This window comes from Scyliorhinus torazame, chromosome 2, assembly GCF_047496885.1.
Source record: "Scyliorhinus torazame isolate Kashiwa2021f chromosome 2, sScyTor2.1, whole genome shotgun sequence".
Classification (NCBI taxonomy): Eukaryota; Metazoa; Chordata; class Chondrichthyes; order Carcharhiniformes; family Scyliorhinidae; genus Scyliorhinus; species Scyliorhinus torazame.
Genome location: NC_092708.1, coordinates 164,663,147 through 164,687,785, shown reverse-complemented (window position 1 = coordinate 164,687,785; position 24,639 = coordinate 164,663,147). Strand labels below are relative to the sequence as shown.

General features: G+C 44.5%; 1 protein-coding gene across 5 annotated transcripts in view; it reads right to left on the bottom strand.

The window, feature by feature from the left end:
* Positions 1–24,639, bottom strand: part of LOC140393096 (SPATS2-like protein) — a 266,110-nt gene that overhangs the window by 29,598 nt on the left and 211,873 nt on the right. For all 5 annotated transcript variants that reach the window (XM_072479135.1, XM_072479153.1, XM_072479143.1 and 2 more), the window contains one exon: positions 12,581–12,690. In XM_072479135.1, coding sequence (XP_072335236.1) covers positions 12,581–12,690 — 110 coding nt within the window. The remainder of the gene's footprint in view (positions 1–12,580; positions 12,691–24,639) is intronic.

Below are 24,639 nucleotides of genomic sequence, written 5' to 3'. Positions count from 1 at the left end.
TGGAAGCTAAAGAAATTCGGCATGTCTGCATCGACTCTCACAAACTTCTACAGTAGTGCCATAGAGAGAACATAGAACATAGAAAAATACAGCACAGAACAGGCCCTTCGGCCCACGATGTTGTGCCGAACCTTTGTCCTAGATTAATCATAGATTGTCATTGAATTTACAGTGCAGAAGGAGGCCATTCGGCCCTTTGAGTCTGCACCGGCTCTTGGAAAGGGCACCCTACCCAAAGTCAACACCTCCACCCAACACTAAGGGCAATTTTGGACACTAAGGGCAATTTATCATGGCCAATCTACCTAACCTGCACATCTTTGGACTGTGGGAGGAAACCGGAGCACCCGGAGGAAACCCACGCACACACGGGGAGGATGTGCAGACTCCGCACAGACAGTGACCCAAGCCGGAATCAAACCTGGGACCCTGGAGCTGTGAAGCAATTGTGCTATCCACAATGCTACCATGCTGCCCTTAAGAACAAATAAATCTACACTATATCATTTTACCGTAATCCATGTACCTATCCAAAGCTGCTTGAAGGTCCCTAATGTTTCCGACTCAATTACTTCCACAGGCAGTGCATTCCATGCCCCCACTACTCTCTGGGTAAAGAACCTACCTCTGACATCCCCCCTATATCTTCCACCATTCAACTTAAATTTATGTCCCCTTGTAATGGTTTGTTCCACCCAGGGAAAAAGTCTCTGACTGTCTACTCTATCTATTCCCCTGATCATCTTATAAACCTCTATCAAGTTGCCCCTCATCCTTCTCCGTTCTAATGAGAAAAGGCCTAGCACCCTCAACCTTTCCTCGTAAGACCTACTCTCCATTCCAGGCAACATCCTGGTAAATCTCCTTTGCACCTTTTCCAAAGCTTCCACATCCTTCCTAAAATGAGGCGACCAGAACTGTACACAGTACTCCAAATGTGGCCTTACCAAAGTTTTGTACAGCTGCATCATCACCTCACGGCTCTTAAATTCAATCCCTCTGTTAATGAACGCTAGCACACCATAGGCCTTCTTCACAGCTCTATCCACTTGAGTGGCAACTTTCAAAGATGTATGAACATAGACCCCAAGATCTCTCTGCTCCTCCACACTCTACCGTTAACCCTGTATTCCGCATTCATATTTGTCCTTCCAAAATGGACAACCTCACACATTTCAGGGTTAAACTCCATCTGCCACTTCTCAGCCCAGCTCTGCATCCTATCTATGTCTCTTTGCAGCCGACAACAGCCCTCCTCACTATCCACAACTCCACCAATCTTTGTATCGTCTGCAAATTTACTGACCCACCCTTCAACTCCCTCATCCAAGTCATTAATGAAAATCACAAACAGCAGAGGACCCAGAACTGATCCCTGCGGTATGCCACTGGTAACTGGGATCCAGGCTGAATATTTGCCATCCACCACCATTCTCTGACTTCTATCGGTTAGCCAGTTCGTTATCCAACTGGCCAAATTTCCCACTATCCCATGCCTCCTTACTTTCTGCAGAAGCCTACCATGGGGAACCTTATCAAATGCCTTACTAAAATCCATGTACACTACATCCACTGCTTTACCTTCATCCACATGCTTGGTCACCTCCTCAAAGAATTCAATAAGACATGTAAGGCAAGACCTACCCCTCACAAATCCGTGCTGACTATCCCTAATCAAGCAGTGTCTTTCCAGATGCTCAGAAATCCTATCCTTCAGTACCCTTTCCATTACTTTGCCTACCACCGAAGTAAGACTAACTGGCCTGTAATTTCCAGGGTTATCCCTATTCCCTTTTTTGAACAGGGGCACGACATTCGCCTCTCTCCAATCCCCTGGTACCACCCCTGTTGACAGTGAGGACGAAAAGATCATTGCCAACGGCTCTGCAATTGCTTGCCCTGGTTCATTACCAAGTACTAAATCCAATATTGCCCCTCCTCTGGTTGGATAATCTACATACTGTGTTAGAAAAGCTTCCTAGACACACTGCACAAACACCACCCCATCCAAACTATTTGATCGAAAGCGTTTCCACTCAATGTTTGGGAAGTTAAAGTTACCCATGATTACTACCCTGTGACTTCTGCACCTTTCCAAAATCTGTTTCCCAATCTGTTCCTCCACATCTCTGCTACTATTGGGGGGCCTATAGAAAACTCCTAACAAGGTGACTGCTCCTTTCCTATTTCTGACTCCAACCCATACTACCTCAGTCGGGTGATACTCCTTAAACTGCTACGATGTGGTGGCATTGTTTTTTTTTTTTTAATATATTTTATTGAAATTTTTCGTTCACAATTTTCAAACATAAAGAAAATTTAACAGTACATGGAACATGATAACCACAATCTAATAAAAAGTAACTAACCAACATGGTAAACTAAGGGGGTGGCATTGTTAATTAGAGATAGTATAACAGCTGCAGAAAGGCAGTTCGAGGAGTATCACCCGACTGTGGTAGTGTTGAAGTCAGAAATAGGAAAGGAGCAGTCACCTTGTTAGGAGTTTTCTATAGGCCCCCCCAATAGTAGCAGAGATGTGGAGGAACAGATTGGGATACAGATTTTGGAAAGGTGCAGAAGTCACAGGGTAGTAATCATGGGTGACTTCAACTTCCCAAATATTGAGTGGAAACTCTTTAGATCAAATAGTTTGGATGGGGTGGTGTTTGTGCAGTGTGTCCAGGAAGCCTTTCTAACACAGTATGTACATTGTCCGACCAGAGGGGAGGCAATATTGGATTTAGTACTTGGTAATGAACCAGGACAAGTGATAGATTTGTTAGTGGGGGAGCATTTTGGAGATAGTGACCACAATTCTGTGACTTTCACTTTAGTAATGGAGAGGGATAGGTGCGTGCAACAGGGTAAGGTTTACAATTGGGGGAAGGGTAAATACGATGTTGTCAGACAAGAATTGAAGTGCATAAGTTGGGAACATAGGCTGTCAGGGAAGGACACAAGTGAAATGTGGAACTTGTTCGAGGAACAGGTACTACGTGTCCTTGATATGTATGTCCTTGTCAGGCAGGGAAGAGATGGTCGAGTGAGGGAACCATGGTTGACAAGAGAGGTTGAATGTCTTGTTAAGAGGAAAAAGGAGACTTATGTAAGGCTGAGGAAACAAGGTTCAGACAGGGCATTGGAGGGATACAAGATAGCCAGGAGGGAACTGAAGAAAGGGATTAGGAGAGCAAAGAGAGGGCATGAACAATCTTTGGCGGGTAGGATCAAGGAAATCCCCAAGGCCTTTTACACATATGTGAGAAATATGAGAATGACTAGAGCGAGGGTAGGTCCGATCAAGGACAGTAGCGGGAGATTGTGTATTGAGTCTGAAGAGATAGGAGAGGTCTTGAACGAGTACTTTTCTTCTGTATTTACAAATGAGAGGGGCAATATTGTTGGAGAGGACAGTGTGAAACAGATTGGTAAGCTCGAGGAAATACTTGTTAGGAAGGAAGATGTGTTGGGCATTTTGAAAAACTTGAGGAGAGACAAGTCCCCCGGGCCTGACGGGATATATCCAAGGATTCTATGGGAAGCAAGAAATGAAATTGCAGAGCCGTTGGCAATGATCTTTTCGTCCTCACTGTCAACAGGGGTGGTACCAGGGGATTGGAGAGTGGCGAATGTCGTGCCCCTGTTCAAAAAAGGGACTAGGGATAACCCTGGGAATTACAGGCCAGTTAGTCTTACTTCGGTGGTAGGCAAAGTAATGGAAAGGGTACTGAAGGATAGGATTTCTGAGCATCTGGAAAGACACTGCTTGATTAGGGATAGTCAGCACGGATTTGTGAGGGGTAGGTCTTGCCTTACAAGTCTTATTGAATTCTTTGAGGAGGTGACCAAGCATGTGGATGAAGGTAAAGCAGTGGATGTAGTGTACATGGATTTTAGTAAGGCATTTGATAAGGCATTTCAGTCGATTTCGGCGTGAGTACAGCTGGTGAGTCAGTTTCAGCGGGAGCATTGCGGAAGTGGTTGCTGGGAGGTAAGTCTGTCCTTTAAAAGCACTTGTCTTTGCAGGGGCAGGCCAGTCGATTTCGGCGTGAGAACAGCTGGTGAGTCAGTTTCAGCGGGAGCATTGCGGAAGTGGCTGCTGGGAGGTAAGTCAACCTTTAAAAGCACTTGTCTTTGCAGGGGCAGGCCAGTCAATTTCGGCGTGAGAACAGCTGGTGAGTCAGTTTCAGCGGGAGCATTGCGGAAATGGTTGCTGGGAGGTAAGTCTGTCCTTTAAAAGCACTTGTCTTTGCAGGGGCAGGCCAGTCGATTTCGGCGGGAGTGGAGCTGGCTGGTTTGTCAATTTCAGCAGGAGCTGAGAATTTTTCTTTTTTTTAAAATTAGTTTTTTAGGCGGGAACAGGAAGTCGACCCGCGGACGTCTGGGAAGACCCTCACCAATAAATTCTGGTGGAGAGGAAACCCGAGACACTACACGTGTAGTGTCTCCCACCCGTCCTCCTCCTCTAACCTAATAATAAAACCCATTGGTCTGAGGTAAGCACCATATTTTATTATATTATTATTATTTTTTTATAAAAATTTAATTTAGTTGTTAGCCAGATCTTGGTAGAAAGTTGGAGGAATGGCAGGGAAGGGAGTGCAATGTTCCTCCTGCAGGATGTTTGAGGTGAGGGATGCAGTTAGTGTCCCTGCTGATTTTACCTGCAGGAAGTGCTGCCATCTCCAGCTCCTCCAAGACCGAGTTAGGGAACTGGAGCTGGAGTTGGAAGAACTTCGGATCATTCGGGAGGCAGAAGGGGTCATAGATAGCAGCTTCAGGGAATTAGTTACACCAAAGATTGGAGATAGGTGGGTAACTGTAAGAGGGACTGGGAAAAAGCAGTCAGTGCAGGGCTCCCCTGCGGTCGTTTCCCTGAGAAACAAGTATACCGCTTTGGATACTTGTGGGGGGGACGACTTACCAGGGGTAAGCCATGGGGTACGGGCCTCTGGCACGGAGTCTGTCCCTGTTGCTCAGAAGGGAAGGGGGGAGAGGAGCAGAGCATTAGTAATTGGGGACTCTATAGTCAGGGGCACAGATAGGAGATTTTGTGGGAGTGTGAGAGACTCACGTTTGGTATGTTGCCTCCCAGGTGCAAGGGTACATGATGTCTCGGATCGTGTTTTCCGGGTCCTTAGGGGGGAGGGGGAGCAGCCCCAAGTCGTGGTCCACATTGGCACTAACGACATAGGTAGGAAAGGGGACAAGGATGTCAGGCAGGCTTTCAGGGAGCTAGGATGGAAGCTCAGAACTAGAACAAACAGAGTTGTTATCTCTGGGTTGTTGCCCGTGCCACGTGATAGTGAGATGAGGAATAGGGAGAGAGAGCATTTAAACACGTGGCTACAGGGATGGTGCAGGCGGGAGGGATTCAGATTTCTGGATAACTGGGGCTCTTTCTGGGGAAGGTGGGACCTCGACAGACAGGATGGTCTACATCTGAACCTGAGGGGCACAAATATCCTGGGGGGGAGATTTGTTAGTGCTCTTTGGGGGGGGTTAAACTAATGCAGCAGGGGCATGGGAACCTGGATTGTAGTTTTAGGGTAAGGGAGAATGAGAGTATAGAGGTCAGGAGCACAGATTTGATGTCGCAGGAGGGGGCCAGTGTTCAGGTAGGTGGTTTGAAGTGTGTCTACTTCAATGCCAGGAGTATACGAAACAAGGTAGGGGAACTGGCAGCATGGGTTGGTACCTGGGACTTCGATGTTGTGGCCATTTCGGAGACATGGATAGAGCAGGGACAGGAATGGATGTTGCAGGTTCCGGGGTTTAGGTGTTTTAGTAAGCTCAGAGAAGGAGGCAAAAGAGGGGGAGGTGTGGCGCTGCTAGTCAAGAGCAGTATTACGGTGGCGGAGAGGATGCTAGATGGGGACTCTTCTTCCGAGGTAGTATGGGCTGAAGTTAGAAACAGGAAAGGAGAGGTCACCCTGTTGGGAGTTTTTTATAGGCCTCCTAATAGTTCTAGGGATGTAGAGGAAAGGATGGCGAAGATGATTCTGGATAAGAGCGAAAGTAACAGGGTAGTTATTATGGGAGACTTTAACTTTCCAAATATTGACTGGAAAAGATATAGTTCGAGTACAATAGATGGGTCGTTTTTTGTACAGTGTGTGCAGGAGGGTTTCCTGAAACAATATGTTGACAGGCCAACAAGAGGCGAGGCCACGTTGGATTTGGTTTTGGGTAATGAACCAGGCCAGGTGTTGGATTTGGAGGTAGGAGAGCACTTTGGGGACAGTGACCACAATTCGGTGACGTTTACGTTAATGATGGAAAGGGATAAGTATACACCGCAGGGCAAGAGTTATAGCTGGGGGAAGGGCAATTATGATGCCATTAGACGTGACTTGGGGGGGATAAGGTGGAGAAGTAGGCTGCAAGTGTTGGGCACACTGGATAAGTGGGGCTTGTTCAAGGATCAGCTGCTGCGTGTTCTTGATAAGTATGTACCGGTCAGACAGGGAGGAAGGCGTCGAGCGAGGGAACCGTGGTTTACCAAGGAAGTGGAATCTCTTGTTAAGAGGAAGAAGGAGGCCTATGTGAAGATGAAGTGTGAGGTTTTGGTTGGGGCGATGGATAGTTACAAGGTAGCGAGGAAGGATCTAAAGAGAGAGCTAAGACGAGTAAGGAGGGGACATGAGAAGTATTTGGCAGGAAGGAACAAGGAAAACCAAAAGCTTTCTATAGGTATGTCAGGAATAAGCGAATGACTAGGGAAAGAGTGGGACCAGTCAAGGACAGGGATGGGAAATTGTGTGTGGAGTCTGAAGAGATAGGCGAGATACTAAATGAATATTTTTCGTCAGTATTCACTCAGGAAAAAGATAATGTTGTGGAGGAGAATGCTGAGCCCCAGGCTAATAGAATAGATGGCATTGAGGTACGTAGGGAAGAGGTGTTGGCAATTCTGGACAGGCTGAAAATAGATAAGTCCCCGGGACCTGATGGGATTTATCCTAGGATTCTCTGGGAGGCCAGGGAAGAGATTGCTGGACCTTTGGCTTTGATTTTTATGTCATCATTGGCTACAGGAATAGTGCCAGAGGACTGGAGGACAGCAAATGTGGTCCCTTTGTTCAAAAAGGGGAGCAGAGACATCCCCGGCAACTATAGACCGGTGAGCCTCACGTCTGTAGTGGGTAAAGTCTTGGAGGGGATTATAAGAGACAAGATTTATAATCATCTAGATAGGAATAATATGATCAGGGATAGTCAGCATGGCTTTGTGAAGGGTAGGTCATGCCTCACAAACCTTATTGAGTTCTTTGAGAAGGTGACTGAACAGGTAGATGAGGGTAGAGCAGTTGATGTGGTGTATATGGATTTCAGCAAAGCGTTTGATAAGGTTCCCCACGGTAGGCTGTTGCAAAAAATACGGAGGCTGGGGATTGAGGGTGATTTAGAGATGTGGATCAGAAATTGGCTAGCTGAAAGAAGACAGAGGGTGGTGGTTGATGGGAAATGTTCAGAATGGAGTACAGTCACAAGTGGAGTACCACAAGGATCTGTTCTGGGGCCGTTGCTGTTTGTCATTTTTGTCAATGGCCTAGAGGAAGACGCAGAGGGGTGGGTGAGTAAATTTGCAGACGATACTAAAGTCGGTGGTGTTGTCGATAGTGTGGAAGGATGTAGCAGGTTACAGAGGGATATAGATAAGCTGCAGAGCTGGGCTGAGAGGTGGCAAATGGAGTTTAATGTAGAGATGTGTGAGGTGATTCACTTTGGAAGGAATAACAGGAATGCGGAATATTTGGCTAATGGTAAAGTTCTTGAAAGTGTGGATGAGCAGAGAGATCTAGGTGTCCATGTACATAGATCCCTGAAAGTTGCCACCCAGGTTGATAGGGTTGTGAAGAAGGCCTATGGAGTGTTGGCCTTTATTGGTAGAGGGATTGAGTTCCGGAGTCGGGAGGTCATGTTGCAGCTTTACAGAACTCTGGTACGGCCGCATTTGGAGTATTGCGTACAGTTCTGGTCACCGCATTATAGGAAGGACGTGGAGGCTTTGGAGCGGGTGCAGAGGAGATTTACCAGGATGTTGCCTGGTATGGAGGGAAAATCTTATGAGGAAAGGCTGATGGACTTGAGGTTGTTTTCGTTGGAGAGAAGAAGGTTAAGAGGAGACTTAATAGAGGCATACAAAATGATCAGGGGGTTGGATAGGGTGGACAGTGAGAGCCTTCTCCCGCGGATGGAAATGGCTGGCACGAGGGGACATAGCTTTAAACTGAGGGGTAATAGATATAGGACAGAGGTCAGAGGTAGGTTCTTTACGCAAAGAGTAGTGAGGCCGTGGAATGCCCTACCTGCTATAGTAGTGAACTCGCCAACATTGAGGGCATTTAAAAGTTTATTGGATAAACATATGGATGATAATGGCATAGTGTAGGTTAGATGGCTTTTGTTTCGGTGCAACATCGTGGGCCGAAGGGCCTGTACTGCGCTGTATTGTTCTATGTTCTATGTTCTATAAGGTTCCGCATGGTAGGTTTCTGCAGAAAGTAAGGAGGCATGGGATAGTGGGAAATTTGGCCAGTTGGATAACAAACTGGCTAACCGATAGAGGGCAGAGAGTGGTGGTGGATAGCAAATATTCAGCCTGGATCCCAGTTACCAGTGGCGTACCGCAGGGATCAGTTCTGGGTCCTCTGCTGTTTGTGATTTTCATTAATGACTTGGATGAGGGTGTTGAAGGGTGGGTCAGTAAATTTGCAGACGATACGAAGATTGGTGGAGTTGTGGATAGTAAGGAGGGCTGTTGTCGGCTGCAAAGAGACATAGATAGGATGCAGAGCTGGGCTGAGAAGTGGCAGATGGAGTTTAACCCTGAAAAGTGTGAGGTTGTCCATTTTGGAAGGACAAATATGAATGCGGAATACACGGTTAACGGTAGAGTTCTCGGCAATGTGGAGGAGCAGAGAGATCTTGGGGTCTATGTTCATTCATCTTTGAAAGTTGCCACTCAAGTGGCTAGAGCTGTGAAGAATGCCTATGGTGTGCTCGCGTTCATTAACAGAGGGATTGAATTTAAGAGCCGTGAGGTGATGATGCAGCTGTACAAAACTTTGGTAAGGCCACATTTGGAGTACTGTGTACAGTTCTGGTCGCCTCATTTTAGGAAGGATGTGGAAGCTTTGGAAAAGGTGCAAAGGAGATTTACCAGGATGTTGCCTGGAATGGAGAGTAGGTCTTACGAGGAAAGGTTGAGGGTGCTAGGCCTTTTCTCATTAGAACGGAGAAGGATGAGGGGCAACTTGATAGAGGTTTATAAGATGATCAGGGGAATAGATAGAGTAGACAGTCAGCGACTTTTTCCCCGGGTGGAACAAACCATTACGAGGGGACATAAATTTAAGGTGAAAGGTGGAAGATATAGGAGGGATATCAGAGGTAGGTTCTTTACCCAGAGAGTAGTGGGGGCATGGAATGCACTGCCTGTGGAAGTAGTTGAGTCAGAAACATTAGGGACCTTCAAGCAGCTATTGGATAGGTACATGGATTACGGTAAAACGATATAGTGTAGATTTATTTGTTCTTAGGGGCAGCACGGTAGCATTGTGGATAGCACAATTGCTTCACAGCTCCAGGGTCCCAGGTTCGATTCCGGCTTGGGTCACTGTCTGTGCGGAGTCTGCACATCCTCCCCGTGTGTGCGTGGGTTTCCTCCGGGTGCTCCGGTTTCCTCCCACAGTCCAAAGATGTGCAGGTTAGGTGGATTGGCCATGATAAATTGCCCTTAGTGTCCAAAATTGACTTGGTGTTGGGTGGAGGTGTTGAGTTTGGATAGGGGGCTCTTTCCAAGTGCCGGTGCAGACTCAAAGGGCCGAATGGCCTACTTCTGCACTGTAAATTCAATGATAATCTATGATTAATCTAGGACAAAGGTTCGGCACAACATCGTGGGCCGAAGGGCCTGTTCTGTGCTGTATTTTCTATGTTCTATGTTCTATGTTCTATTCCTAGCCTCGCTATCACGTGGCATCGGCAACAAACCAGAGATGACAATTCTGTCTGTCCTGGATTTTAACTTCCAGCCTAACTCCCTAAACTCATTTATTACCTCCACACCACTTTTCCTACCTATGTCGTTGGTACCAATGTGCACCACGACTTCTGGCTGCTCACCCTCCCCCTTAAGAATCCTGAAGACACGATCCGAGACATCCCTGGCCCTGGCAACCGGGAGGCATCATACCTTCCAGGGAGTCTCGCTCGCGACCACAGAATCTCCTATCTATTCCCCTAACCATTGAATCTCCTACTACTATTGCTTTTCTATTCTCCCCCTTCCCTTCTGAGCCCCAGAGCCAGACTCAGTGCCAGAGTCCTGGCCGCTAGGGCCTTCCCCCGGTAGGTCATCCCCCCCAACAGCATCCAAAACGGTATACTTGTTTTGAAGGGGAACGGCCACGAGGGATCCCTGCACTGTCTGCCTGGTTTTTTTTTTCCCCCTGGCTGTAACCCAGCTATTATTGTCCTGTGCCTTGGGTGTGGTTACCTCCCTGTAACTCTTCTCTATCACCCCCTCTGCCTCCCGGATGATCTGAAGTTCATCCAGCTTCAGCTCCAGTTCCCTAACACGGTCTTTGTGGAGCTGGAATTGGGTGCACTTCCCGCAGGTATAGTCAGCGGGGACACCGGTGGTATCCCTCACCACCCACATCCTACAGGAGGAGCATGCAACTGGCCTAGCCTCCATCCCCTCTTACCTTACAGAATATAGCTGCCCTGTGAACCAACTGGATCTCCGCCCTCCGACTCTGCTCCCAGTCAGCTGCAGTCTCTGTAAACTCCTGGCTCTCTTCTCACTCTTTGCGGAAATGTAGGAAACAAAATGAAAGGAGCACCTTACTCCCTCCTCACCTAACTCCCTCAGTCACCAAACTCTCACTATAGCACTCAAAAGCACCAAATTCAGCACTCCCTCAGTCACCAAACTCTCACTATAGCACTCAAATGCACCAAATTCAGCAGTCAGAGCATCCTATCCGGCTGCATCACAGCCTGGTATGGCAACTGCTCGGCCTAAGAGCGCAAGAAACTGCAGAGTGTGGTGAACTCAGCCCAACGCATCACACTAGCTTGCCACCTCCCATTGATTCTGTCTACACCTCCTGCTGCCTCAGGAAGGCAGACAGCATTGTCAGAGACCCCTCAAACCCAAGCTTTGCCCTCATCCAGACCATTCCATCAGGCAGAAGATACAGAAGGCTGCAGATCCGCACATCCAGACATAGGAACAGCTTCTTCCCCACAGCTACTAGACTCCTCAACGACTCTCCCTCGGACTGATCTGTTCCCTGTAAGACACTATTCACGATGCCTTATGCTGCTCTTGCACATGTATTACTTTGTTTGGTCCTTGTTCCGCACTATAATCAATCACTATTTATCGATTAGTCTTTTTGTCTACTGTGTACGTACTGCGTACATTCCCTTGACCGCAGAAAATACTTTTCACTGTACTTCGGCACATGTGACAATAAATCAATCAATCAATTTGGCAAGAAAGCTCATTTGGCAGTAAATACATTGGCTGAAAGAAATTTTGAATGTTATGACCATGTACCAGCAAAACCATTTTCAAACAATGTTATAGGGATTGAGTTTTCAACATCCATGAAATAGCTAATGCAGGAATGTTAAAGAGGAACACAGCATGATAGCGGAAACCAAGGTTTAGAGCATAGATAAAAATCCAATTGAAACACCAGGGGGAGTCCTACACCCACCAGAGGAACCTCATTTACATATTTCAACAGCCTCATGTTCATTTTGTACAGGAGTATTTAAAAGCATTGACCTTCATGGTGTCTGCCCGAATTTCATCCGCCAGTCAACCATTTTCAGGCAAGAAACAGGTGAGCAACAGTTGAACATTAGTCATACCATTTTCTTTCACCTTCATCGGTACAAGCTACATCATTTAAATGGGTCAGTTTCCTGCATTCATTGTACAATCTGCACCCAAAATCCTAAATTCATTGAACTATGTGCTATTTTTAGAATTGTGAGCTTCAAAAGTTTTAAATGTGTTTGTTTTGTTCAACCCAAACTGAGTAATTTGAGAAAATTCATTTGTTTTCCCTTGCTCAGCCCTTGTTGTGTCTGCTCACTGTACTTCCCAAATAGAATGGTTCTTAACCTGTCCAGAGTACCCCCAAATATTACTTTTCTAGTTCGTACCCCTGAACCCCCTCCAGGGCTATACCCTGATCTGCCAAACTTGCTCCCCACCCTCCCACTGCTGCAAAATTTAGAACGTCAATGTTGAGAAGTGTAGGCATACACCATGGCAGCGTGTTCTAATAGATCAAAGAAAAATGATGCCACAAACAAATATGCACAGTTTTAGGTAATTTGAATGGTAATTCTGCAATGTTAACAGCAGGAACTTGTCCAGGAGTTACACACATCAATTTATAAGAGAGCATGCCATCAAAACATTAAGCAAGGTTCATAAGGAGGGGATAGGAAGAGATCCATTGTGCAGAATAAAGTTCTCCCTCATCAGACTGATGTATTTAGCAGAGCTTCTGCAAAGCATGTGTTTGATGACCATCGCACCGACCTTAATCTCTGCTCGAAGTTCAGCCAATTGAGCTTCTGACATCTGGATGGCCATGTCTGCCAATCTCTTCAGTTCCTCGGCTCTCCTCTGCCTTGCATCCAGGATCTCCACTGAGAAACAGAACAAAAAAATAGCATGGATTAATAAAGACTCTTGAATTTTGAGCAGTATATAGCTCGTGGTACATAATTCATGCTGTGTCTCTAGAACAACCAGCCAGCAATGCACTCTATTTTCCCATGGTTAGAGTTGGGTCTGTGCTGTTTTACTTTTTAAAATTGGGATCAGGATTTGTGTCTATGAAGATTTGCAGCATGCAAATCTGGTGCTGCAACCTCAATTTTCCTGATTGTAGCACGTGGTCAAAAGCTTCCACGCTGCTGGCTGCCTCAGCACTCAGAAGGATACAATTATGAGGGGCAAAGATAGTAGACAGGAAGAAACTTTTCCCCTTTGTAGAGAGATCTATGGCCAGGGGGGCATAGATTTAAGGTAAGGGGCAGGAGGTTTAGAGGGGATGTGAGGAAAAGCTTTTTCACCCTGAGGGTGGTGGGAGTGTGGAACTCACTGCCTGAAAGGGTGGTGGAGGCAGATACCCTCATAACATTTAAGAAATATTTAGATGTGCACTTGTGATGCCAAGACACACAAGGCTATGGACAAAATGCTGGAAAATTGAATTACAATAGTTAGGTTGTTGTTTTTGACCGGCGTGGTCTTGATGAGCTTAAGGGCCATTTCTGTGCTGTAGATTTCTAAGAATCTATGGAGCTGAGTTGTGTATGCTAAGAGCATATGATGCAGTCAGCCTTCTGCTCTTAAAGGCAATCTGTCCTTCTTAAAGGGAAGCTGCACTGATTGACAGGAGACCACTATGAATGCTATTGCTACAATTTGAAACAAGGAAAATGAATGCCAGGGCAGGGAGAGGACTTCAGAGTCGCAATGTGGCACTGCAGGCCTTAGTAGTAGAGGTAAACAGGTGGAGAAATGTTGTAGTTCTGCAGAAAGCCAGGAATCCATCAATATGATCCTCAGAAGGGACTGGGAAGAGTGGCCAGGACCTGGCAACAGTGTGTAATTGAAAATATGGAAAGATATGTCATTTGAAACATGGAAGTCTGGCAATCCCTGATCTAAGAGAAACATGAGAGAATGTAGGGAAAGATCCCACGAAGGGTAACAGCAGCTGCAAAAAGCAGGATTATAAAATGCAGATTCCTTCTTCCAAACAGGCTTAGCAAACAAATAGGATTTTTGTATGAAGCGAAACACAATGGCTCACACCTTCATTGAAATTAGCCAGCTTAGTAAGCATCTGGAAAAGCATGGATGAGGGTTTCAGTTGAATTAGGTGATAAATGTAAACCTTTCAAGTTATAACCAAGTGGATTTTTAGCATTACGCTAAAAGCAATGATTCACACCGTCATTGAAGTAAAATCAGCAGATAGAAAAGAATGACTAGGGAGACAAATATATAGATGTGAAGCTCTGCTGACATCAGGTAAATTAAAAGAAAATTGGAGACTATCAGTCTACGAGAAACATAATTTAAAGCCAAAATCAAAGTCAAAATTATGAGCTGGGGACACAATTGGAAAATAAAACTATAGAAATTACAGGAATCAAAATTCACACCCCTATTGAAATCAAAGCATTTTGAACATCACAAAGGAAACAATGTAATCAGAGATCTATGAGCTGAGGTTATGCCCAAACTGAATACATAGTCGTGTTACAAAAATTCAGATTAAAGGGACCTTTTACAATCCAAGTGAAATAAAAGTTATTTTGCAATAAAGTCATAAAAACTTAATAACTGTTAGAAAAATATATAAACCCTGAGAAAGGGGCAGAGAAGCAGAGAGGGGCAGAGAAGCAGAGAAGGAACTAGAGAAGCAAGCAGAGTCAGTTTATAGTCAGCTCGGTCATGGGGCAGAGAAAAGCAGCCGAGCTTAAACAGCTAGTACATCTAAGGAAGACCAGAATTTAAAGAGGAGGCAGAGTCAGCTCAGAGTCAGCTCAGTGTCAGCTCAGAGACAGCCAGCAGAGCCAGCTCTCACAGCTCGGTACATGGGAAAGATAGGACATAGCAACCGAGCTAACCAGCGAATACATCTAAAGAAGACCAGACTTTAAAGAAGATTGATTGTCAAGGTGGGCCTGAAGGTCCCTTCAACCAACCAGAAGGATCCAGAAGCAAGATCTTTTTACTTTTCTGTAAAGACAGTGATTGCCTCTTTTAAAAGAAAAAAAAAAATAATAATAAAATAACTTAAAAGTTTTAACCTGAAATAGTGGTTATTACAAAAGTCTACTTTACTTACTTAGCAATGCGGGACCCAGGATCAATGTTACTAAGTGGTAAGTAGATGAAATCTTCTGTGAAGGTATGGGTTATACCGGGGGATAACTTGAAAATACAGTTTGACCTGAATAGCACCCACCAAAGCCTGTATAGGAGTCAGGGAGTGAGAATCCCTGTTCACCATTTAGAGTGTCGGCCCTTTTTGGTATAGGGGTAATTCTAAGAATAGTGGTGAGATTTCAACAACGACGCCCAATGTTTAATTAAAACTGTGTTAATTACGCCTAGTGGGTTGCTTTATTTTCTACATGGCACCCGACGTGTTAACACCGTGTTAATTATGCCCAGCCAGTTGTTTTGCTTTCTCCATGGCACCCAGCGTGGAGGCCTGGGATATTAGAAGTTTCTAGGTAAAGCGAGGCTAGAATATTAGAAGTTTCTAGTTCCCAAGAAACGGTTGGAATATTAGAAGTTTCTGACCGGCACAAAGGCTAGAATATTAGAAGTTTCTGGTCTATGTGTGAGTCAGACTTTACCTGCCGAGTTTAGTCTGGAAAGTCATGTGTGATTGACTTTTGTAAGGTTATTCTGTGGATCGAGGGGACTAAAACTCAGGTAGGTGTGAAAATCAGCAGACTAGAAGATGCTGACCCTGAGAAAGTCTGCAAGACATCTTGGTGACAGCACTGAAAATCTTGCATCCATTACTGGTAAAAGGAGGCCAAAAAATAAATCATCCTTAGAGTAAGGCAGATTGTGCGGGAGAGCCTGGAGAAATGGGGATGCCCAGAATCCTTTAGAGACCAATAACCAATCGACCCTTAACTAAAACAGGAAGATAGTGCCTTAGTTAGCCTTGGATGGGGCCCCGAAAGTGTACTTATCCTTAATTTCAGATTGAAACTGAAAGAGACAACCAGGAACAGAACTTAGAATTCCGAAAAATGGCAATTAGAATAATCCTCTTGCTCTGAAACACGGTCAAGAGAGTTGAAGCAATGAAACAAGAATGGAAAAGATTAACAGAGGCAAAAAACTCCTGCATAAGAGAGACTTATCAGCACGGAGGGGTCTCAGTTTTTGTTAAGAGTAACTAAAACACTACTGAACAGAGGTCCAAGATTTCAGTGGATAAATGAGTGTGTGGTTAATAAGGATTTGTGAAACCCTACAGAGTAGAGATCCAAGATCTGAGTGGATGAATGAGTGTGTGCATGTTTAATAAGGATTTGTGAATTTTCTTTGGTGTTTGTATTTTTAAAAATGTTGTATTTTGCAAAACCGAATTTCACATCAATTCGAAGTTGTAAATGACAGGCAGAAATGTGATCAGTATTATGAGGTGGTAAATCAGTATGTTCAGAACTAAATTGGTCTCAGAATAAACAGATAAAGAAGTTTTTACTGGCAGCAGTCAGCTGTGTGCAGGAAATTACTTTGAAACTGATGCGTTGAAATTGACACTGCATAGCTCCGCAGGGTCCTAGTGCCCGACGATCACAAAATGTCACTAGCAAAAATAATGATGTTCAGAATGTTAAATACATTGAAGAAGGAACTTTGGAGAATAAAGATATTGGACCAACAGTTAAATTTTTAGAATTACTTGCAGTATCAGGAAATGAGAATCTGATGGCAGGAAAGGATTTAATAAAAATAGATGCAGGAAAAATTAAGATGTTAAAACCAATTGATAATACAGAGGAAGTTTGGGTGAAGCTACCAACTAAAACTGCAGGAAGAATAATCAGCGAAGCTGTAAAATGTAAAAACAAGATTGTTCAGAATCTGGTAAACATACAGTTGATTTAGAGAAGCATGGTGTTTGGAGCAAAAGAAATGTTACCACAATTAAAACACATGACCCAATTGAAATGGGTACATAGATGATTTGGAGTTGGGGACCAAGGGCAATGTGTCCAAGTTTGCAGACGACACTAAGATAAGTGGTGAAGCAAAAAGTGCAGAGGATACTGGAAGTCTGCAGAGGCATTTGGATAGGCTAAGTGAATGGGCTAGGGTCTGGCAGAAGGAATACAATGTTGACAAATGTGAGATTATCCGTTTTGGTAGGAATAACAGCAAAAGGGATTATTATTTAAATGATAAAATATTAAAACATGCTGCTGTGCAGAGAGATCTGGGTGTGCTAGTGCATGAGTCGCAAAAAGTTGGCTTACAGGTGCAACAGGTGATTAAGAAGGCAAATTTTAGTGTTCAATTCTGGTCGCCACACTACCAGAAGGATGTGGAGGCTTTAGAGAGGGTGCAGAAGAGATTTACCAGAATGTTGCCTGGTATGGAGAGCATTAGCTATGAGGAGCGGTTGAATAAAATCGGTTTGTTCTCACTGGAACGAAGGAGGTTGAGGGGAGACCTGATAGAGGTATACAAAATTATGAGGGGCATAGACAGAGTGGATAGTCAGAGGTTTTTCCCCAGGGTAGAGGGGTCAATTACTAGGGGGCATAGGTTTAAGGTGAGAGGGGCAAGGTTTAGAGTAGATGTACGAGGCAAGTTTTTTACGCAGAGGGTAGTGGGTGCCTGGAACTCGCTACCGGAGGAGGTGGTGGAAGCAGGGACGATAGTGACATTTAAGGGGCATCTTGACAAATACATGAATAGGATGGGAATAGAGGGATACGGACCCAGGAAGTGTAGAAGATTGTAGTTTAGTCGGGCAGCATGGTTGGCACGGGCTTGGAGGGCCGAAGGGCCTGTTCCTGTGCTGTACATTTCTTTGTTCTTTGTTCTTTGTAAATGGAATGTTGTCCTTCATTGCTAGAGGGATGGAGTTTAAGACTAGGGAGATTCTGCTGCAATTGTATAAGGTGTTAGTGAGGCCACACCTGGAGTATTGTGTTCAGTTTTGGTCTCCTTACTTGAGAAAGGACGTACTGGCACTGGAGGGTGTGCAGAGGAGATTCACTAGGTTAATCCCAGAGCTGAAGGGGTTGGATTACGAGGAGAGGTTGAGTAGACTGGGACTGTACCCGTTGGAATTTAGAAGGATGAGGGGGGATCTTATAGAAACATATAAGATTATGAAGGGAATAGATAGGATAGATGCAGGCAGGTTGTTTCCACTGGTGGGTGAAAGCAGAACTAGGGGGCATAGCCTCAAAATAAGGGGAAGTAGATTTAGGACTGAGTTTAGGAGGAACTTCTTCACCCAAAGGGTTGTGAATCTATGGAATTCCTTGCCCAGTGAAGCAGTAGAGGCTCCTTCATTAAATGTTTTTAAGATAGAGATAGATTAAATCGAGTTCTTTGAGAAGGTGACTGAACAGGTAGACGAGGGTAGAGCAGTTGATGTGGTGTATATGGATTTCAGTAAAGCATTTGATAAGGTTCCCCACGGTAGGCTATTGCAGAAAATACGGGGGCTGGGGATTGAGGGTGATTTAGAGATATGGATCAGAAATTGGCTAGCTGAAAGAAGACAGAGGGTGGTGGTTGATGGGAAATGTTCAGAATGGAGTTCAGTTACAAGTGGCGTACCACAAGGATCTGTTCTGGGGCCGTTGCTGTTTGTCATTTTTATCAATGACCTAGAGGAAGGCGCAGAAGGGTGGGTGAGTAAATTTGCAGACGACACTAAAGTCGGTGGTGTTGTCGACAGTGAGGAAGGATGTAGCAGGTTACAGAGGGACATAGATAAGCTGCAGAGCTGGGCTGAGAGGTGGCAAATGGAGTTTAATGTAGAGAAGTGTGAGGTGATTCACTTTGGAAGGAATAACAGGAATGCGGAATATTTGGCTAATGGTAAAGTTCTTGGAAGTGTGGATGAGCAGAGGGATCTAGGTGTCCATGTACATAGATCCCTGAAAGTTGCCACCCAGGTTGATAGGGTTGTGAAGAAGGCTTATGGAGTGTTGGCCTTTATTGGTAGAGGGATTGAGTTCCGGAGTCAGGAGGTCATGTTGCAGCTGTACAAAACTCTGGTACGGCCGCATTTGGAGTATTGCGTACAGTTCTGGTCACCGCATTATAGGAAGGACGTGGAGGCTTTAGAGCGGGTGCAGAGGAGATTTACCAGGATGTTGCCTGGTATGGAGGGAAAATCTTATGAGGAAAGGCTGTTGGACTTGAGGTTGTTTTCGTTGGAGAGAAGAAGGTTAAGAGGAGAATTAATAGAGGCATACAAAATGATCAGGGGGTTAGATAGGGTGGACAGTGAGAGCCTTCTCCCGCGGATGGAAATGGCTGGCACGAGGGAACATAGCTTTAAACTGAGGGGTAATAGATATAGGACAGAGGTCAGAGGTAGGTTCTTTCCGCAAAGAGTGGTGAGGCCGTGGAATGCCCTACCGGCAACAGTAGTGAACTCGCCAACATTGAGGGCATTTACAAGTTTATTGGATAAGCATATGGATGATAATGGCATAGTGTAGGTTAGATGGCTTTTGTTTCGGTGCAACATCGAGGGCCGAAGGGCCTGTACTGCGCTGTATCGTTCTATGTTCTATGTTCTATAGATAGTTTTTTGAAGAATAAAGGGATTAAGGGTTATGGTGTTCGGGCCGGAAAGTGGAGCTGAGTCCACAAAAGATCAGCCATGATCTCATTGAATGGTGGAGCAGGCTCGAGGGGCCAGATGGCCTACTCCTGCTCCTAGTTCTTATGAAATGAAATGAAAATCGCTTATTGTCACAAGTAGGCTTCAATAAAGTTACTGTGAAAAGCCCCTCGTCACCACATTCTGGCACCTGTTCGGGGAGGCTGGTACGGGAATTGAACCGTGCTGCTGGCCTGCCTTGGTCTGCTTTAAAAGCCAGTGATTTAGCCCAGTGTGCTAAACCAGGTGGGGAGACAGTGAAGTGAAACTCGTTAGCAGCATTGATAGGACAGATGATCAAGTTAAAATGTCATGTTCGGAACTTACCTTCATAAAAATCCTGTCGTAATCAAAATAATCTCACTCAGGGGTGCAATGACAGAAGGAGAAGGCTTAACAGGCCTTAATTGTATGATGTACACCAATGATAAGAAAACAAACCAGTTCAAAAAGAAAAAGGAAAGAAATGGTGGCAAAAGAAATCCGGAAGTCCTGCAGAGGGCATTTCTGGAGTATCCAAATGAAAATAGAAAGTACAAATTAAAGAATAGGGCCCTCTCCACCGTTGACCTGTTCATTTGATTTTTCAGATGGAAAAAATAAATAACAGACAAACTAGTTCACAAGAAGGAAGAGAACTACACTCCAGAGAAGAATGTTTTAGACAGTATTGGGGAAAAATAATGATACAATTGGCTACATATTTGAGAGAATTATGTGACAGAGCCCGGAGGAAAACTTTACAGGTTAGAAACAAATCAAAATATCAAATTATTACTGAGCAATGAAACCTCCGGTGACATCTCTAACTGGACATCAGCTGATGGATGATCTGTGGTCTCCACGGAGTGGAGTTATTAAGGGTCTCGGCAGACAGCAGCGACTGACAAGGAACCGCAGCATGATAAATGACAATAGTTTAAGAATTTTTGTAGCTTGATGCCACGGCGGGAAATTTATTACTAATGCAGCAAACAATATTGCATTGAAGAGCTGTAATAGTTATTAAGGAAGAAATGTCATGTAAATTGTTAGGGACTGTTATGTATGTATGATAATGGGGGTATGTGTGCCGTTCAAGAACTTGATCACCATTGCTAAACTGTGTGAATGTTTTAATAGAGGGGGAATAGTGGTAGTTTAGTGTGTTTTCTTGATTTAACTGCATCGAACATCACGAATAATATTGATGTTGTTTACACGCCTTATTTAGTATGTAATGACTATTGGTCCCAAAGCCACGAAGGGATGTGTCGGTATTGTAATTTATTTTTGTGTTGGAATTGTGATAACTGCTGAAAATATGTAAAGTTGTAACATACGGTCTGTTTGTGTGGTTAGGTAATGAGTAATGTGTTAAGATAAGACTTAAATTTTACTGTGTATTTAGCAATAGGGAGAATTTATTTGGAAAAAGAAAAGTGATAGTTCGATGTGGTTTTGCGAATACTGTTGGCATATTATGTTGCAAATGTTGTCAAGGAAAATATACACTTTCATGGTGTAAGTGAAATGATAACTGACGAAAGGGATTTAAAGGAAATTTGTCAGAAAGATATTCTCTCATGTACACCAGAGGCTGGCAGACATACATGGTTCAGGATAATGTTAGACATTGATGTGAGGAAGTCAGGGATAGAAGCAGGATCAAGTGAACCTTTAAAATTAATGAAGCAAGGGAATCAGGGGGTGGTACATGATATCATAATTTACCATTCCAATGAGAAACGGAAAGCAATTTGGATGACGGAAAAATGGGACACTAGACAGCCAGTGATGGACAAAAGACCTTTTTGGTTCCTGATGGACTGAGTTGTGTGATGTTTCTAAGGGACATGAGGAAGCTTTTACGGTGCTGCTACCCCAAGGAAGTAAAATGCTTTGGAGGTAGTGGAACACATGGATATAGCTATTGGGTTACCTTCCTGACCGGCTGCAGCTATAGTTCACGGTAATTGGACTTGAGGAAAGAACGAAAAAAGTCTCTTATCAACACTGGTCTGTGATATGGATACATTTACAAATTGATTTCGGTGCACAATTTAAAATCACAAAACATACATACAAATGACAAAGATCGGGGATATATGTTAGCCAGTACAATTGGATGGGGGGATAATTGGTGAAATGATGTAGTTATGTTTCAAATGTCAAGACGGGGTGTAATTGAAAATATGGAAAGATATGTCATTTGAAGCATGGAAGTCTGGCAATATCTGATCTAAGAGAACCATGAGAAAATGAAGGGAAAGATCCCATGAAGGGTTAACAGCAGCTGCAAAAAGCAGGATTATAAAATGCAGATTCCTTCTTCCAAACAGACTTAGCAAACAAATAGGATTTTTGTATGAAGCTAAACACAATGGCTCACACCTTCATTGAAATTAGCCATCTTAGTAAGCATCTGGAAAAGCATGGATGAGGGTTTCAGTTGAGTTAGGTGATAAATGTAAACCTTTCAAGTTATAACCAAGTGGATTTTTAGCATTACGCTAAAAGCAATGATTCACACCTTCATTGAAGTAAAATCAGCAGGTAGAAAAGAATGACTAGGGAGACAAATATATAGATGTGAAGCTCTGCTGACATCAGGTAAATTAAAAGAAAATTGGAGACTATCAGTCTACGAGAAACATAATTTAAAGCCAAAATCAAAGTCAAAATTATGAGCTGGGGACACAATTGGAAAATAAAACTATAGAAATTACAGGAATCAAAATTCACACCCATATTGAAATCAAAGCACTTTGAACATCACAAAGGAAACAATGTAATCAGAGATCTATGGGCTGAGGTCATGCCCAAAATGAATACTTAGTCGTGTTAGAAAAATTCAGATTAAAGGTACCTTTTACAATCCAAGTGAAATAAAAGTTACTTTACAATAAAGTCATAAAAACTTAATAACTGTTCGAAAAATATATGAACCCTGAGAAAGGGACAGAGAAGCAGAGAGGGGCAGAGAAACAGAGAAGGAACAAGAGAAGCAAGCAGAGTCAGCTTACAGTCAGCTCGGTCATGGGGCAGAGAAAAGCAGCCGAGCTTAAACAGCTAATACATCTAAGGAAGACCAGAATTTAACGAGGAGGCAGAGTCAGCTCAGAGTTATCTCAGAGTCAGCTCAGAGACAGCCAGCAGAGCCAGCTTTTACAGTTCGGTACATGGGAAAGATAGGACATAGTAACCGAGCTAACCAGCGAATACATCTAAAGATGACCAGACTTTAAAGAAGATTGATTGTCAAGGTGGGCCTGAAGGTCCCTTCAACCAACCAGAAGGATCCAGAAGCAGGATCTTTTTACTTTTCTGTAAAGACAGTGATTGCATCTTTTAAAAGAAAAAAATATATTATAATAAAATAACTTAAAAGTTTTAACCTGAAAAAGTGGTTAATACAAAGCCTACTTTACTTACTTAGCAACGCAGGACCCAGGATATCGATGCTACTAAATGGTAAGTTGGCAAAATTCTTCTGTGAAGGTATGGGTTATACCGGGGGATAACTTGGAAACATAGTTTGACCTGAATAGCACCCACTGAAGCCTGCATAGGAGTCAGGGAGTGAGAATCCCTGTTCACCATTTAGAATGTCGGCCCTTTTTGGTATTGGGGGACTTCTAAGAATAGTGGTGAGTTTTCAACAACAAGTGTCACAACTAGTCTTGTGACCTCACATGGGTGGTCCAAATCAGAGAATACACATTCACATGATATCTCCTATCCACTGTTCAGTACACCACAACACCATTACTCCCCATTAGCACTCCCTGGCACTCAGGACTCACACCTACCTCCGATATTTCACCTCATCCTCACGTACACGCTAATGGTGCCAGCCTCAGGCCCAACTCGTGCTGCTTTAACATACCTCCAGCTATTCTGCAAACACAGTGCAAGATCGGCACTGACATTCTATCCTCCCTCCTCCAGAACATGGAGGCACACAATAGAAATCCCAAGTACCTTTTTCAGCCTTTGTGTAGACTCTCTGTCATAATTCCCTTTAAGTAACATAATGCTGAGCCCTGTTGAGGCTCAGCACTTGATCTCCAGTGACTGATAAGTGAATTATCCCAACAGGCCTGCGAAGTCCAGATTTGGAAGTTGAGTGTCACATCAGCCAGTAGGGCTATGTAATGCCATGATAGTGCCACATCAGACGCTTTTGGCACACACAAGTGACGCTGGTATGAGTGCCCTTCTCATCATGAGACATTGTGTAGGGCATTAACAGCTGGAGGGGCATAGCACCTAGTGATATGGCCGTAACGCTGTCTTGCGCGGCACAAAAAATCCAAATTTCATATCCCCATTACTTAAAAGCAATTATTGGACAGGTACAAAAATCAAGGATGACATGCAACTCTCTTCAAAATAATCTCAGATCTTTAGATTTACATAACCATACAGCCAGGATGACAAAGCTAATGGAGGTCACCTTTATTTATGCATAAATGGCACAGCTACCTCAGTCAAGGAGCAGATGCAAAGTCAAATGCCAATAATGCTAAAGTTGCTGTCCATGTTGTGCTACGTTGCTTTCAGCTTTGCATTTCACTGTTTGCTTTGCCATTGACATACATTGAATGAGATGAAGTTACTGCACTGAAACAGATATAAACTAAACCTGTCATAGGTATTCAGGGCTAATTAGTAGTAAGTTCTGAAGAAAGTCTGGAGCGATTCCCTTACCTGAAGGAGGCTAGCAGGGCCCCGGAGTGCTCCTCGCAGCTCTGGCAACTGATACGGGTACCTGCACTTCTGGTCGGCGGTCCGCGCATACGCACGGCGGCGGCCTGCGTCAGCCGCCCCGCGTGACATGGCAGTCCCACACTGTGGACTGGCATCAAGAAGATAGGCCCCCCGAGATCGTGCCCGTGGATCGGTGGCCCATGATCGGCAGCCTGGCCGTCCTGGAGGTGAAGGATCTCCCTGCCCCCCACCAGGACGGCCGCGGACTGAGTCTGCAGCCGCCACGCCGAGTTCTCGATGGATGGGACCATGAGAGAACCACGCTGTCGGGAACTCGGCCAGCTGCACTCGGTGAATCGCCGCTGGGGCCTCTTTCAATGGCCCCTGACTGGCGCCGCGTCGACCGCGCGCGCGATTGGCAGCGATTCTCCGGGGACCGGAGAATCGCGGGAGCAGCGTCGGACACGATCTCGAGTTTGATGCCCATTCTCCGCCCCCG